Source organism: Rhea pennata, chromosome 2, assembly GCF_028389875.1.
Source record: "Rhea pennata isolate bPtePen1 chromosome 2, bPtePen1.pri, whole genome shotgun sequence".
NCBI classification, from domain to species: Eukaryota; Metazoa; Chordata; class Aves; order Rheiformes; family Rheidae; genus Rhea; species Rhea pennata.
In genome coordinates, this window is record NC_084664.1 from 40,708,075 (window position 1) to 40,724,645 (window position 16,571).

The window sequence follows — 16,571 nt, forward strand, 5'->3', positions numbered from 1 at the left end:
GCACTGGTGGCTCAAAGAGCTACTTTTGTAAGCTAAGTGATGCTGCCAACAATCATCTGAGTTTATTAAAACAGAGAAAGACCAGAAATTCTGTTCTAATAAATTCTGTTTAGTTGTTGTCTGCTAGATGAGTACTTTGACTTATCTAGAGTCAAGTGTCTCTATCTGTAAATTTCAGTAATAAGCTCAGTCCAATGACTTCTAAACAGATTCACTTTATCTTCAGCTAAGGGACCATCAGACTTTCCTGATTTAATGTTTATGAAGTGTTCTGATAAAGTAAGGTGTAAAATTTTACTCTAAATGTAAGGAATCATTTAATAATGATGTAAATACTTTTTGTGGATTTAAATGCATTTTTCTGTCTAATAACTTTTAATGTTCTTATAATGCAGAATTAAAATGAACATTTCCTTTCTACTTTCCTTCCTGTTTTGTGGGATTGTACTAGACTACTGATAATGCTAGCTTCTGGTCTTCTGTAATTGAATTTCCTTTATTTTACTAGCATTCATTTGATTGGTCTTTTTTTAGAATATAAAAATAATATATATTTGTTTCATAACTCTTTAATTCTGCTAGATTGAGAGTCCACATCACTTTATCACTCATTTGTAATTAGGAGGTATAGAATGCCTACATTTTATTGGGTCAGATAAATCAAAGCTATAAAATATGACTTACAGAAAACATAAGTTTAAATATAGCAAAAGGTCAAGAGCTGGCCCAGTAGAATTAAGTTCCCCTTAATGATTACATTTTCAGGCATTTCTGAAAATGTTAATGAAAACATTGATGTGTAATGGTGGCAATGACAGCAATGAGAAAGATTAGTGAATTTCTGAGAAAAGTTAATAAAATTACAATGCAAAAAAAGAGCATAATACAGTGGAATAATGTTTCTTTACAGTGAATGAGAGCTTGATAATTCAATTAATGTCAGCAGAAGGTAGATGTATCAGACTTGTAGGTCCCTGTGAGAATGTGTTTTATTGCTGTGATACAAATCCAAGAGAGCAGGTTATTCCCTGACAATGTTAGATGAGTACTCAGTGTTCCCAGACTACTATTTCATAACTCTCATAATTCTAGTTCCAGTAGGATAGTGTTTGGTTGCTGAACTGTTCTTCATAGTAAGCAATACGGTTGCAATGCAACATGAGATGATCTGATAAAATAAAGCTGTTTTGATTCCCCTTTAAGCTATTATTTGATACATTATAATGATGATTATGATGATATCTTTTATAAGGAAATATATTTTAGCATAGCATAACTATACTATTTGAGCATTCATCTTAGAGTTGTTTAAAAGTATTAGCCATAACTGACTGAAAAAATATCCATAAAGAGAACAAATTAGTAATTTAGCATGTCACAGCTACATATCAGACAGCTATTTCTGCATAAACCCTTATAAGTCTTTTCTCCAATGGAAAAAATATATATAGAAAAAAAATCTATTAAGATTAATCTTTTATGACTCTGTTTAAGTAGCAAATGTTGATATTCAAGATACAATCATTTTACTCCTGCAGTAATTCTATAAGAATTTTCAGTTTAGTAGCTACCACATTTGCTACATGCTTTTCATTTGAAAAAAAAAAGCATACATTATCATTACCAGATATACTGTGCTGTCTTTCAAGCTGATATTATTTCATCAAAACTGTAGCTGCAATCAAATACAAGTCTAACATTTGTCCCAAATAAATTATGCATAAGTGATGCAAAAATACATCTAAACAGTTTCTAATTAAGGTATTTAAAAATCAATACTGGTAAATCTGAAACATTTTTTATCATATACCATTTACACAGCCTGTGATAAATTGAGCTTGCCAAATACCTGCTTAATATAATCAAAGAAATATAAAGAATTGATGATATTTCTGTAAAAATTAACGTATTGTTTAGCTTTGTATCATACTTTATTATGTAATCATTACAATATCATACGGCAAAAGTAGCAAAATATGTTGCTTTGTCATCTATCAAATTTACTGTTCTTATATTAACCTGAGCTAGTTCTCATTTATACTAATAGCAATTTCAAGAGACTGAAATTTTTAATGTAAAAGAAAATCTCTCACTATTCTAGGCTTACGAGAAGCACTTTTGAGAAATTTAGACAAGCTCCATGTAAAGAAAGAGAAGTTCACAAGCAGTATCAAGCAAATTATCCTATTTAAGCAGCTTTGGAGAGGGCTGGCTTCTTGACTGCTTATTCTAACTTACTCTTTGAGTTCACTATTTCCTGTGTAACATCTAGCTGGAATCACATGCTGGGTGGATTTTCAGATCTTACAACTGGATCTGGAAACTACTCAGTCTAAGCCCTGCTCAAAGCCTGGCCAGTTTAGCTCAGCTTGCCTGGGGCTGAGCCTCACCAAGTTTCAAGTATCTCCAAGAACAGAGATACCATAGGCTCTCCAGACAGCCTATTCCAGAGTTTGACCACTTTCACGGTGAACTCCTTTTTCTTAATTTGTTATCAGTTGCCTTTGTTGCAGCTTGCGCCCATTACAACTTGTCCTAACCCTGTGCACCTTGGAGAGGAATCTAGCTCTGACTCCTCTACACTCTCCCATTAGGCAGTTGAAAACTATAATAATATTGCCCTCTTTGACTTCTCTTCCTAAGGCTGAATAAAACCCATGTTTTTCAGTCTCTCTGCATTCATCATTTTTTCAAGTCCCATGATTATTTCGGTGGCCTCTTTCAGATGGACTCTGCTATGTCAAAGTCTTTCTTGTACTGGGGAGCCCAAAACTGGACTCTGTATGGACTTCAGATGTGGTCTGGCAAGAGCCACGTGGAAGGGAAGAGTCCTTTCCTGGGACCTACTGGCCACATTCCTGCTAATGCAGCCCAGTATGTGGTTGGCCTTTGCTGCAAGGATGTATTGCTATCTCATGTTCAATTTGTTGTCCACCAGCACCCCAAGGTCCTTCTCTGCAGAACCGCTTCCTAGCCATTTAGCTCCCCGCTGGTACAGCTGCGACGGGGAGGGACTATCGCAGGCGCAGGCATTTCTTTTTTGTTTGGCTTTGTTTGTTATTGAACTTCATGAGGTTCCTGTCAGCTCCACTTCTCCAGCCTAGCAAGGTCTCTATGAATAGCAGCTTTGCCCTCTAGTGCATCAGCTGCTCCCTTCCTCCTCCCAATTTAGTATTGGCCATAAACTTGCTGAGAGCACACTCCACCCCACTGTCCAGGTCCCTAGTAAAGACTGTCTGTGAGGAAAGACCTCCAGTTAACTGATTGCTCTTTTGATTTTATGCTTCAGAGCAGATGTTTATGCAAGCTTTTTATTATAAATTTCTCTAGTCTTTAATACACAGTCAGTTGTGATTTTTAATACATCCATTATTCTAAGGCAGTCTTGCCCATGAATGAAGTTGTAATGACTTAAGAATCTATTCTTTTTTCTTGACATAAATTTCTTGACAAATTGAGCTGGAAATCTGTTATTATCATGTACAACTAAATTACATAATGAGGTGGCTATACATCCGTAGTTATCACGGATTGCAAATGTTTTACAATCTAAATTCTAAATAAAAGTATCATTTGACTTGAGGATCTAAGCTTAAGTGATATCATTGTTATAAATACTTTGTTAACATCTTCCTATTTTAACAAAGAAAGCTAGAAACAGATTGTTCATGTCCTGAAGTATGAAATCACACCTGCTATTAATTACTGGTGTAAATCTTAATTTTATATATATTTCCTTGATTGCTCCTTAATTGCCTATAACATTGCACCTGCAAAAATAAAGACAGCTTTTAGAGAGAGATATCTTATAATGTTAGTAATTAAACAAATCAATAGTAACTATGGGGTTTAAGATACAGTAATTGTGTTAAACAGATTTATATTTCAAAAGAGGAGTCGGGAATTCATGCTTTGAAGATGATCATTTTCATATTTTCTTTTAGGTAAAGGAGATTTAATTGGAGCAAACCTATCCATTAGGGATCAAGTTATTAAAACAAATGCAGATGTTAAAGCTCTAACGTACTGTGACCTCCAATGCATTATCCTCAAAGGTCTCTTTGAAGTGCTCGACCTTTACCCAGAGTATGCTCACAAGTTTGTTGAAGACATACAGCATGATCTTACATACAATCTAAGAGAAGGCCATGAAAGTGATGTGAGTATCTTTAAAGGTCTCTACAGCTTTACCTTTAAGATGTTACCTTTAAGATGTTTCTCATAGCCAGTGCTCATGATTTTATCATAGTGAAGAAATAATACATTGATTGCCTTAAAATAACCACTCATTTCATTTGTTTGATAATTCAGTCATTACCTACGTGAATTTTTGATCAGTTAATGAGGTCTTAAACAGAGAACATGTTCTTTTCTACAGAAAACAACATTTAGTAGAAAACAATCTTCTTTAAACATTTTTTTCCTTGTTTGGCTTATAATTCAAAATAATTTCTAGTTATTTAAAGCATGCATCCAAATAAAAGCACTTATCTACACCTTTTCTAGAACCTGATAAGCCAGTTTAGTGAAAATTAATTTCATTTCACTGTCATTTCATAGCTAAAAATGTTCTGTGCCACACCTGTTCAAAACAAGAAAGAGTTGGTTCTCATCACACTGCAACAAAAATGTGTTTTATCATTTCAACCAGCAATTTATGTGAAAAGTCAAATAGTCAAAATGTGGTAAAACCTACAGTTGCAAGAAATTCTGGATAAGGAACTGCTGAAAGACTACAGTATACACTTACAAAAGTGTTTTCTCTAAAATTATGTAGCAGATGTATATTCAGATTTTAATACCAAAAAACTTTTGTGAGGTTCTCCTTTTGTGACTTAATCATGTGCAGGTATGAAATTGTGGGGCCTGGGAAAATACTTAACGCAGTCTGAATAATAGTGATGGCCAAACTTTGAATGGTTCAGGTATTTATTTTTTCATTGTGATTCTCTTTACCCCATGGAGAATAGGAGTATTTGAAGTACACGCGGCTAGGGATGAGGATACTATCAGGACCACCTGTGAATGTCATGCCAAATGAGTGTAAAGTAGGGAGAAAAAGGTTTTCTGCTTCGGTAGATACCACCCAGACATGCAGAGCTATGAAATAGAAACTGTACATAAATTGCGGCTGTTACCATCCACGTAGCTTTGGCAGCCACTCACTGTTATAAAGCCATTCGCTCTAGCTTGGCTGGTTTCTGAGGAAGTCTGGGGATGCCCCTGTACACATTCAGACTTTATGTCCCCTCTATTCATATCCACTTACAGGTGTTTCTGTGCAGAAAAGTGTTGTGTGCACTCTTCTGCAGCACATGAGCCTGTGATCATTGCTAGCATGAGGGAGCTCTAGGCCTACAGGACTTGACAAGACTACTGCATGCAAGAACTGTGTGCCAAAGCCTTTTTTCAGCTCAAACAATCAATCTATGTGATAAGTTGATGTCTCTGTGTAAAAGTTTCTTACTGTCCAGGTGTCTATTGGCACCAGTGTTTCTCCGATAATGCTCAATAAACAATTGCAATAGAAAGGTGTAAATACACAAATATGGGCTTATATAGGGGAAAATAAATGAGGCACCCTATTGATTTAGGTCTTGAAATACTCCAAAACTTCTTACTGTTGAAGACAATAGTTGGGAGAGTACTTATCTACGAAGCTTTTATAACCAACACATTTTCCTTGGGGGGAGGAATAAATGCTTAATCTGAAAAAGAGTATAATTCCACTTAAAGATTGGGTTTGCAGTTGGTTGCATTCTCCTCTCCAGCTTTGTCATGGAGGTTGACGCATCCCCACAATGTATCATTTTATATTTGTATGCTGACAATTCTGAGGATTGACATATCAGTTGCATACACATTACACTTCCATAAAATTAAGGGCAACTCCCCCACCCAGTTAGAGGTAGCTGAGGCCATGCCTACCCCTGTCTCTTAAGTGAGTGCACAGATGGGAAAGAATCTCCCCATACTCACTTGTGAAGGTGGAATTTAAAGCACTGAAGGACATATTAAAACACCTTCCTGCTTAAAAGAGGAACATATGTTCAGACTTTGTGAATACATACTATATTACATGCTATAATCTATTGGTTTAAGATTTTACAATAATATTAATAAGTGACATTGAGTAGCACATAGGGATCTCTTAGTGCCACTTTCTCCTACATCCTGGAGGAGTTAACTATCCCCTCCACTATTACTTTTCCTGCAGTAGAACCAACCTTTTTCATGTGTATCTCATCCTGATCCCTTTGCAGATATCAACCATTTTTTTTTTATCAGCAAGAATGAAGAGCAGGAATAGGGTGGCAAAAGATTGTGCCACCACAGACAGAGGGCTCACCAAAGGAGAGAAGACGGCTGTGGTAGTAGCAAGTGCGCCTGGTCAACCACTCAGTTGCTGTGCTTCACCCAGGAATGTAGTTCCTAGAAAATACTGTGTCTGCCTGAATATAACTTGCACGTGGGCTATTCGACGTACGCTTAATGTGACGGAAAATGGTGCTATTGGGAGAGTTTGGCAGCTGTGACACGGTGTCTTGATCTCTCTCTGATATAGGGAGATTTTACTTCTGTGTGTCTTGAAGGCATCTGCAGCTTTATGGAAAGTTTTGGGTTTGGAGGGTTTTTCCATACTTAGTTTAAAGTTAAATTGATTCATTTGAATATATCAATTTCTCATTTTCTTTTTCCTTGGCTGTTTTAAGTGAGCACAAATTTGCAACTGAATGTGAATGTAATGTTTCTGAAAATGAATCTGTAACAGTATTTAGGGTCAGGTGAACTGTAAATTGGCATAGCATGAATTTCCCCATGATGACTTGCCAATTGTCTTTCAGTCCTAACCAACAACATAATTGCTTTTCCCGTCATGGTTCACCAAAACTGCCTTAGGCTGTGGATTTCCAAACCTTCTAAGCTGTCATTAAAAAAGTGATGTTGCAGAAAGGTGTAGTCTCAACCATCCTCTACCCACCCTCTTCCTTGTGCTGTTGAAACTGCTCATCACTGAGAATATTGAATAGTGCTTTTAAATAAGTTATAACAAAGTGAACCAAAAAGGGAGGAATAATCAGGAATTTCCTGATCCTGGAATTTATGTGTCTACACCTACCCACACAGATACCTCTAGGAAAATATGTTTTGTTTGTTTTCTTGATCCATTTGGAAGTCCAAAAATGTGTACAACAATATGCTCCATCTGCAGTAAAAAGCTAGATAAGTTGTAATGTTGGAAAATGCTCCAGGACTTCCATAGCCATGTCACTTTGGGATAAAATAAAGAGGAATTATAACAGGATTTTCTAGCATTGAGCAGAAACTGCAGGTGTCTAGTACAGAGGGATTGAAAGTATTGTTTAAACAATCTTGAAGAAAAGCTCAGGAGATTGTAAGTACAGGAACTGGCAATCATATAACTATTTCAACCTCTAATGACTAAGATAGAGAAACAGAGAGATATGGAAATAAGGAGATAAAATTATCAATGGGACCTCATGGTAGCTCTAAAAACAGGAATCCTTAAGTGATTTATGAATATATCCATTAATGTGTATGCAATCACACTGGCAGTGCTACTGTGCCATCTTTTTATGTATTCCTATCACAATAAGATTTGAATTAGAAAAAAAATCTTTATGTTGATTATATAAACTGAGTTTTTTGCTTTCTGTGCAAATTCTGCTGGAGAAACTAGTAACTGTTCTTGTAAATGTACTGAATGACTTCAGGACTTTTAGGAAAAGCTAATTTGTTTGGAGGCTGGAGGGGTGACATAAAACAATTCAGCCATTCAGATGTTTCAACCAATTTCTCTAGGTCTGTGGCTGTGATATCATAGTCATAAAATAGTTTGCACAGATTTTTACCTTTTCCCCACCCCATTATTTTTTGCATCATGTATTACAAATTGCACATATAGCAGACAGTGAGAGTCATGTATCTGATTTGATAAGGCTAAGCAGTCATAAGCAGGCTTTTACAACATCTAATATAATTATAGGATAGAAATTGGAAGTGACTTTACTATCCACTGATTCTGGAAAACATGCTGTTCTGTATATTTAGAAAGCAGTAACAGATGTTTATATTTCTGAACTATTCTATGAGAAATTTAGGATAGGTAAATATTTGTAGAATATTATGTGCTTGATAACAACTTATTGTTACTGATTATTTCTTATGTTTACACAAAAGTGTCTATACTGTCTACATAAATATTCATCTGTTATAAAAAAACAAAGGCAGGGTACAGCATGAGTGATAAAAGTCCAAGGGGCCTTTTTGGCCCCTCAAGCAGTAATGAACTCCCAAAGGAAGACCCGAAGTACACAGGCACAATCTTTGGCTTACTAGAGCACTATCACTATGTGTCTTTTTCTAAAGCGAAAGATGATATTCCTGAAGACTCAAAAATTCTATCTCTGCTGACAGTATAGGTAATTAATAAAAGTCAGTTTTTTTTATGTAGTGTTAAAAATAGTGTCCTGCCCCTTAGACAGAACTTCCCTTCCCCCTCTCCAAAAGGAGGAAAGGCTATTATCTTTAGAAAGAAATACTGTGTCTCTGAAATAGGGAGAAAGACTGGTTCCCTGGAGTATATCTACAGTGTAAATGAAATGTAATGACAAAGATTGCATGAAAAAGGTGATAGATTCTGCCTCTGTTGGGAACACTGAGTGTCCCTGCAAGCTTCCCTGGTTATAAAATTAAAAAGATAAGAAAAAATAAGAAAATCTAAAAATGCAACCAAAAAGCAATAAAAACAAACTGCTTTTTCCTCCCAAAAGGCATTGTCTGAAAAATAGGGTTTAATTCTTGTCCTTCTGAAATGCTGGTGTACAAAACTTTAGTGATTTTTTTTTAATATAATCAAGCTCTGGTTGCTTTTAGCAATACCACACAAATTGCAAGGGATACCCCTCCTTTTCTACTGGGAAACTAGACAATAGGCTGAACCTATTGTTCTTGAAGGTGAAACAGCTCTAAGAGCTCTGTAGCATAAAATAGAAGGCACAGTTTGGAAAGGAAAATGTCTGCAACTTCTACCCAAAAATAAGCTGAACTTTCTGGCCCATTCCAGCTAAGCATTCATGTTAAAAGTATACACATGTATACTTTTATCACACTTTATTTCAAGATTTGTTTACTTCTAGATTTTTATCTTTTTTTTCAGTGCTATGGTATGGTTTTGTTCCTGTAGGCAAATGGATAGTAAAAAGACATTCTAACTGGAAGCCCAAAGTTGAGCTAAAAGTCTGCCTACTCATTCTGTGCATTATTCATTTGACATAAATTCATTCTTGCCTCTTCAGTCATGATTTTTCTAGACATTCTGGTATAGGTCTGTTGAATTTGAGTGCTGTTTCCCAATAAAGTAATAACTCAGAAGGAATTCTATCTGTTACATATTTGATTGTCTATTATTCAAAACCATGGAAACAGAATGTTATTTCTGATTTTAGTACCTCTTTATTGTCTGCCAAATGAATAGTCTCTTGTTTCAAAGAACCAGATCAAATTTATCCTAGTTACAATTCTATAGATACTATGGAAAAAATATCAAGGATGCTCTTTTTTGTAAATAGTTGCTTCTAATTTTGGCAAGTGTTTCAAATAGAAACTTCAGTCACATAATTACTTAAACATATGTTTACCTTTCAGGATGCCAAAAATCTACTGATTTTTTGGATATTACCTATGTTTTAATATAACCTTGAAGGACTAGATTCTAAAGAAGCTCTTAATATACTGCTACACTTTGTCATAACACCTCCACTCCAGTCTAGATCATAGCTCATCCTGTACACTGGACAGCAATAAAAGGTCCCAAAATATTTTCCATAATAAATAATATCCATAAAAGATTTCCAAATAATCCCAACTGACTTTTTTTAGGGAAACAGATTTTGTCATGTTGCCCAGCAGCTGTATAGAAAGAAGTGACTACTTAGATAAGGCAAAAAGCCCATTCTTTGAAATTTGTAGGTGTGGATTGTTACCTTTTAGGAAAACCTGTCATTTATAAACAAACTTGCATGTTAACCACTCACCTTTGATAGCAGCTTGTCTGGCAGCATATGTCATGTATTTTTATTATAGGTGTAATTGCAGTATCGCTGGTGTTTGATGTCTGTGGAATAGTAGGTTTAAATTTGGCAAAATGAGAGACCCTCATTCAGTAGCGTTTTTTGTGTTTCTGTACAATCAGTATTACAAGCAAAATATAAAAGTGAAAAAATCACCCAAAGCAACAGAAGACTAATATTTTATCTATGCTGTTATTCTGAAGAAACTCAGATATTCCTGATTATCTTTCTCTTTTGTCCCTGTGCACTTGGAAGTCACAGAGAACAAAACTCGGTTGTTCTGTCAGGGAGCCTACGCGAGCGCCCGACCACTGCCCATCCCCTGCTTCCTGCCTGCCAGGCCCTGTATTCTCATTTTGCCTTTATACCTCTTTCTGTATGAGATGGGGTCTGCAAAACTCTCATCTTCCCAGTGGGTGTCGTACAGGAATGAATATACGCCTCACACTGTCAAAAACTAAAATCACTTTAAAATTACGAGCACGTAATTGGCTTTGCGACGTGACGCCTGATGTGTTCGCGAGAATAGGTTTCCTAGCAGCCTGCGTGCGTGGCTTACTCTACAGTCGGTGCTACTGTGAAATATTGCTCAGCGCTCTCTCACACTTTGCAAGCTACTCAGATTTAATTTTTCTTCCATGTTTCTGCGACTACCTGGTCTTTCTTTTTCCTTTTTTTCCTCTTTTTTTTCTTTCCCTTCTACTTCTTCCCTCTATTTATTCCTCTTTCTTCTCTCTTTTCTTTCCCACCCCTGTCTCCTTCAATTCACTTTCCTTCCCTTTGCAAAATAAATACTCCTATTGCTGAAGTAGACAATACTCACATAACCTCACTATATTTCTATGGAAGGACAAGTAGCAGCGTCCTGCACCTGTAGAACGTGCACATGACCATCTTGGTTAAAATATATAAATAAATAAATACATAAAATAAATAAATAATAAAAAGGAGCAATTCTTTCACCTGTTTTACACTTTATTTCCAATTTTAAATGAGCGAGAAATGGTTTGGCTTTTTCATCTGGCTCCTTTCAAGGCATTTCACAGCTCTTCTACCCATATTCATGACACTAAGCATGTTTTGATGGAGCTTTGGCTATTTAAATTGGATACTAATTTCAGACAATTGATCGTCCTACAATATTTGCCTCCCTGTGCAATTTTACAGCCAGTCCTTCCTGCACTTCCTTAACCTGGCAATTACCTGTTTCACTCAGCAGGGGAGATGGGTGATCTGGAGCTCTAGTCCAAACCACATTTCACCCCTTTTTGGTGTCTTCCAGCCATAAGGATTTTTTATTTGCAGTCACTGGTAAGCATGATATTTGGTGGCTTTGAGTCATCAGTCCACTGACCACTTTCAATATCATGTTTCTAATATACCCTTCAATGAAGCGTAAGCATTGAGAAATAATGCCATAAGAAACACATAATTCAGAAAGGACAAACTGGTATGTCTTTTCTCTTTCAGTCTCGGTGGCCTTTCCATTTTCATCCCCAGTATTCTTACTTAAAGATTTTTTTTTCCTAGTATGCTCCCATCTCATTTTTCTTATCTTCAGTTATTATAAACATTTTTGAAAACAATAACACAGAGCCACCTATGGTCTCCTTTTTTCTTCCGATCCGATCTGTGATGATCTGTGGTCATGACTTACTGATGCTGTTAAATCATCTTTTCAATTGTTTAGTATTGTTTTCCATTAATTCTCTCTGTTTGACAAGTCTTTTATTTTAAGCCTAAAATGAATAGATAATGGGCTGTAAGGATGTGCTGCAGGAGGCTGAAAGGAACATGAGGAAAATAATCCACTGAGTTTTGTCTGAAACTATAATACACATATGTGACCCACCTTAAAATGCCTACCCCTGTGGGCACTCTCTGCCTCTTGTAACTGGCTTAACAGATAGGAATTATGATTGTTAGCTAGACATTATTTGTAATAAGACTATTAAATGTTTTATTTATATATTTATATATATAATTAAAATGTTCATAATTGGAGCTTAGCACTTTCTAAAAAATATAAAAAAATTGTAATTAGAATTAAAATGTTTAAATAAGTGACAAACTTTACTTTTAATTTTAGCTTTTGAGTCATTTTGAGCGCTCTCCATTCTCATTCATTTCACTTCCTGGGATTATTGCATTCTGCCTCAGATTATAAAGCTTAACCAGAGAGTTACATGTAGAAAAAAATCCAGGATATTAAAGCAGCTTATTGATGTTTTTAGAATGTGGTGTGAGAAGGGTATAAAACACTGTGCAAAACAATGTAGGCCAGGAAAAACTGCTAGCTATCAAAGAGCACTGCCTTGGAATCTAACCATTTCTATTTTAATTACACAGAGATGCTACATAATTTTTGCCAATATGCTTCACTGTACCTAGGGAAAATATGATTCTATAAGGTTTATAATATTAGTATTATATCTTTGTTTCTGCTATGGAAAAATGGAAAATAAAACTAACCTTTATATATTGTGTGCTTAACAATGGAATGATATTAGAAGGGCTCTTTTGGTATTTACGTTTATTCCATGCCAAAGATCAGTAAGTGGCCTAAATTTGGAAGCGTTCTTCAATAACCCATTCAAAAACTAATTTATGAAGAAAATGAGAAAAATTATCAGAAAATTTTCTATGAAAACACTAGTTCTGAAACCTCAGATACAATGACCATGAGACACATAATGACCATGCCAGGCTGATGTATATGGTAAAATTCCTTTATCACATGCATAGCCATTATTAACCTCAAAATAAATGCTGAGGTTGTGAAATTACAATATGAGCTAGTCTTTGAGCAACCTGCATATCAAGTAGGCGTTCTACATGGATACAAGTTCTATGTTCCAATTTTATAGAATTGGTAACATTTTTAAGTACAATTTTTTTAAAGCCCAGAGAAGCATAGAACCATAGAATATTTGAGATTGGAAGGTACCTCTGAAGGTTGTCTGTACCTACCCTTCTCCTCAAAGATACAAAAGCATAAAAAAAGAAGAAAGTATTTAATTTATGTATAAGTGTGATCTACAGTTTTGATGATACAAAACTAAATACATCAGAAAATTTTCCTTTTTGTTGTTCTGTATCTTCATTCAGTAAAACCAGAGCTACAGAAGCTACCTGTATAACTGAAACTAGAGCTCTTCTGAAAATTCATCTCTAAAACAGTTGATAGATCTATCTAAGACTGATCAGTTTTTGAATGCTGTGATAAATAACATAATTACAATACTAACATTCTTATATATATATGTATATGTGTGTGTGTGTGTGTGTGTTAAGATTAGGGGAAGGGAGAAAATGAGAGTATAACAGAAAGCAAAACTTTATTTCGTAGAGACCCTATATCTTGGATGTTTGTTGTGTTGGACCACTTCTCTGTGAACCTTGTGTTAAGCTTATTCTGCAAGTGGATTAGAAGCATCACCAAAAATGCCATGTCTGCTAATAAGCTGATTTCTTGGATATTTGAGTTGATGACAGAAATGCAAGCACTGACCATTTAACAATATGCTTTTGTAGTCCAATGTTTCCTGTTGTGTTTCTATGAAAAGAGGCATTAGTTCACTGCATGCAATACCCTGAGCAAGAACTGAACTAACATCTCAAAGTGACATCTTGCTTTTTGACATGCTGCTTTGCGGGTAAAATAGAGGTTATCTGCTGTTGGCATAAAAGACAAGTTTATGAAAAGGAAGGCAATCCCAGCACTAACCCATAGACCCTAGCAGAAGAATGCCAATCTAAAGATGAAACAGAATTTATGAATACAGAGTTTAATTGCCAGGGTTGTATTTTTGGTCTAAATAGTAAATCTCATTGATTTCTTAAGTGCTGTTGCTTCTAGAATAGCAATGTATGCATAAGGTAAAAGATCAGAGAGAAGCACTGTGCTATTAGTTAATCAATTTTATTTTAAATTGGTCACTGGTGATTCCTTCTGCCTTTTCCAAAATCATTGTTTATCTGTGTTAACCTTGACATTTTTTCTGATTGTCCAGGACTCTGAGATGGATTTGAGTTGTCATTAGCAAAACTATGTCTTGCACAGATGGCACAATCCTTTAGACATGTCAAGACTTATTGCTGGATCCTTTTCATGGGATGTTTTGGCTTTGTAACCTTCTGCAGGGGCTTATATTATGAAATTACTGCTTTGGAGATGGTGCCAGAAGGAGTATTGGAATGACTGCTGTCTACATCCATGCCCAGTTTGAATCAAATTTCTGTTGCTTTTTTTTTTTTTTTTTTTTTTTTTCCCGAGCTATCTGTTATTCACATCTCTGTTGTGACTATGAATAGCAACCAGCTGAATAGGCTTAAGGCCAATCCCAAACTCTTGTTCTTGTTTCTAGTCTGTTTCTTGTAAATGCAACAAGAAGCAGGACTAGTTTATATAAAAGAAAATGAATATGAGCAAGAATATTAATGTACTTAGGCATTGCTTATTGGTGGATACATGCAGAACTGGTGGATACGCAGTCCAGAATGCAGTGGAGTCATGAAAAACTACAAGTATCAGTTTCTGGTATTGGAAAGGAAGGTAATAAGATTCAGAGATGGTGAAATTTCCACATAGCTGTTCTGAAATCTTTTTTGCTTTTCTTTTCAATGCACCTGCAAAGGAAAGTAGACCAAAGAACATTTATCTTAGAAAGATTTTTTTTTATCCCAGTTTAAGGAGATAAGTTATTTTGATACGTTTAGTATAGTCCTATTTTTTCAAATAAATACTCTTTGCAAAGCCCTACAGAGTGTGAAAAAGTGTTAAATCATGTTACTTTACTGGCTAAAGATTTTACATTGCCATTCTCATAATACAGAAGAAAGCAAGAAAGACTTATTTTTTGAGTCATATTGATTGAAACTGCAGAACTCAGATATTGAGTCACATCCTACTTTTGCGTTTTCAAGTGGTTAATCTTGTAAAATTCAGTTTTTTATATATATTGTCTTATATTTCCAATTTTTTAGGAAAATTGATAGATTACTCTAATATTGAGTGTGGTTTCATGCTGTGCTACTTTGAAAATTGAAGTGTTTTTTCCATTCAATTATTGAATATCCATGTTGCCTTAGTTCTAACCTATGTAGCACTTCTTAAATAATGAAGTTCCCAAGAGTTCCAAAGGGCTATGCACTTTGATATTCTGTGCTATGTGTCCACGCAATAAATTGCATCACAGGGGAATGAAGTTACATTGGCCCTTTTACTTAACAAGGTTATATACTTTGCCTCCTCCTGGTATCTTCACAGGACATGACTTCATGCCCTAAGGTAAAATCATGCAATTCCTTTACTTTCAACTTTACTGCAAGACTGCTGCCTTTGAAGGCAGCAGTTTTATTTAAACATAAATAAAACTTCAAAGTTTTATTTTAATATAAAGCTAACAACATAAAAATAAAAGCTACTCTTGCACAGTTCCTACAGCCTTGGATTGAAGACTCTAATCAGATATCAATCCAATGTTCTAGTCCTACAATCATATGTGAGCCTGTGTGACACTTAGAGTTTCACGAAGTTAAACATATGCCTGGGTATTTGCAGGAAGAGGAAGAATTTTCAGTTTTATTGCTTTGAACAGTGTTAGAATTTGTTGTAATTTCTAGTGACATGGTGTAAATCTCCACCAGAGTGAGACTTCTGTCATGACTGTGATCAAACAGTACGAATACTGAAAAATTCTCTTCAGGATATTTTTTGTTCAATTTAACCTATAAGCTATTCCAAAAGTGCTACCTGCCAGAACAGCACATGTCACAGGTCTGTTGTCTATTTTAACAACCCCCACTTTTGTTTTGGAAGGAGGGGGAAAGGGCTGAGTAAGAAAATAGAAGCAGAAATGATAAATTATACCAACCAAATTTACCATTGATGCAATTCTTGATTGAGGTAAGGATCAGAGAGGTTTTGTTGCGGTGACATATTTACCTTTTTAATAAGAAATGCAATAGATCTCATAAAAGTAAAACAGTCAAAGTATAAGTAAATATGAATCCAGTGAAATTATCCTCCAGGTTTTAAAGAAATATATGAAAAGCAAACTTTAAATGCCTAAATATGAAAGCTCACATGAGAAATTTGGATCCAAAAAAGACATTCAGTCACAAAAAAGCTTATCCAAAGCTGATCACACCCAGCAAATTTTTGAATACTTGGACAAGCTATAATAATTTGTTCAGAAAATAGGGATGATGTAAGATAATAGCTTAATAGAAGGTTGCAAATATCATGGATCATGGCAATTCATCATTACTGGTCACCTAGAATAAAATAGATATTTGTTTTACTTTTGCTGCTCATTCAGTATACTGTATGCTATAAGTTAGATCAGAAAATGCTGAAAGCATCTACGTCCACAAATTAAATCTGTTTTTTTTTTTTTTTTTTTTTTTTTTTTTTTTTGATTGGCCCAATAGTTAAGGAAAAGAGATAATAAGGAATCTGTAAAAATAAGGGGG

General features: G+C 35.2%; 1 protein-coding gene across 1 annotated transcript in view; it reads left to right on the forward strand.

The window, feature by feature from the left end:
- KCNH8 (potassium voltage-gated channel subfamily H member 8) overlaps positions 1-16,571 on the forward strand; it is a 197,030-nt gene that overhangs the window by 158,160 nt on the left and 22,299 nt on the right. The window contains exon 11 of the mRNA XM_062567830.1: positions 3,945-4,159. Coding sequence (XP_062423814.1) covers positions 3,945-4,159 — 215 coding nt within the window. The remainder of the gene's footprint in view (positions 1-3,944; positions 4,160-16,571) is intronic.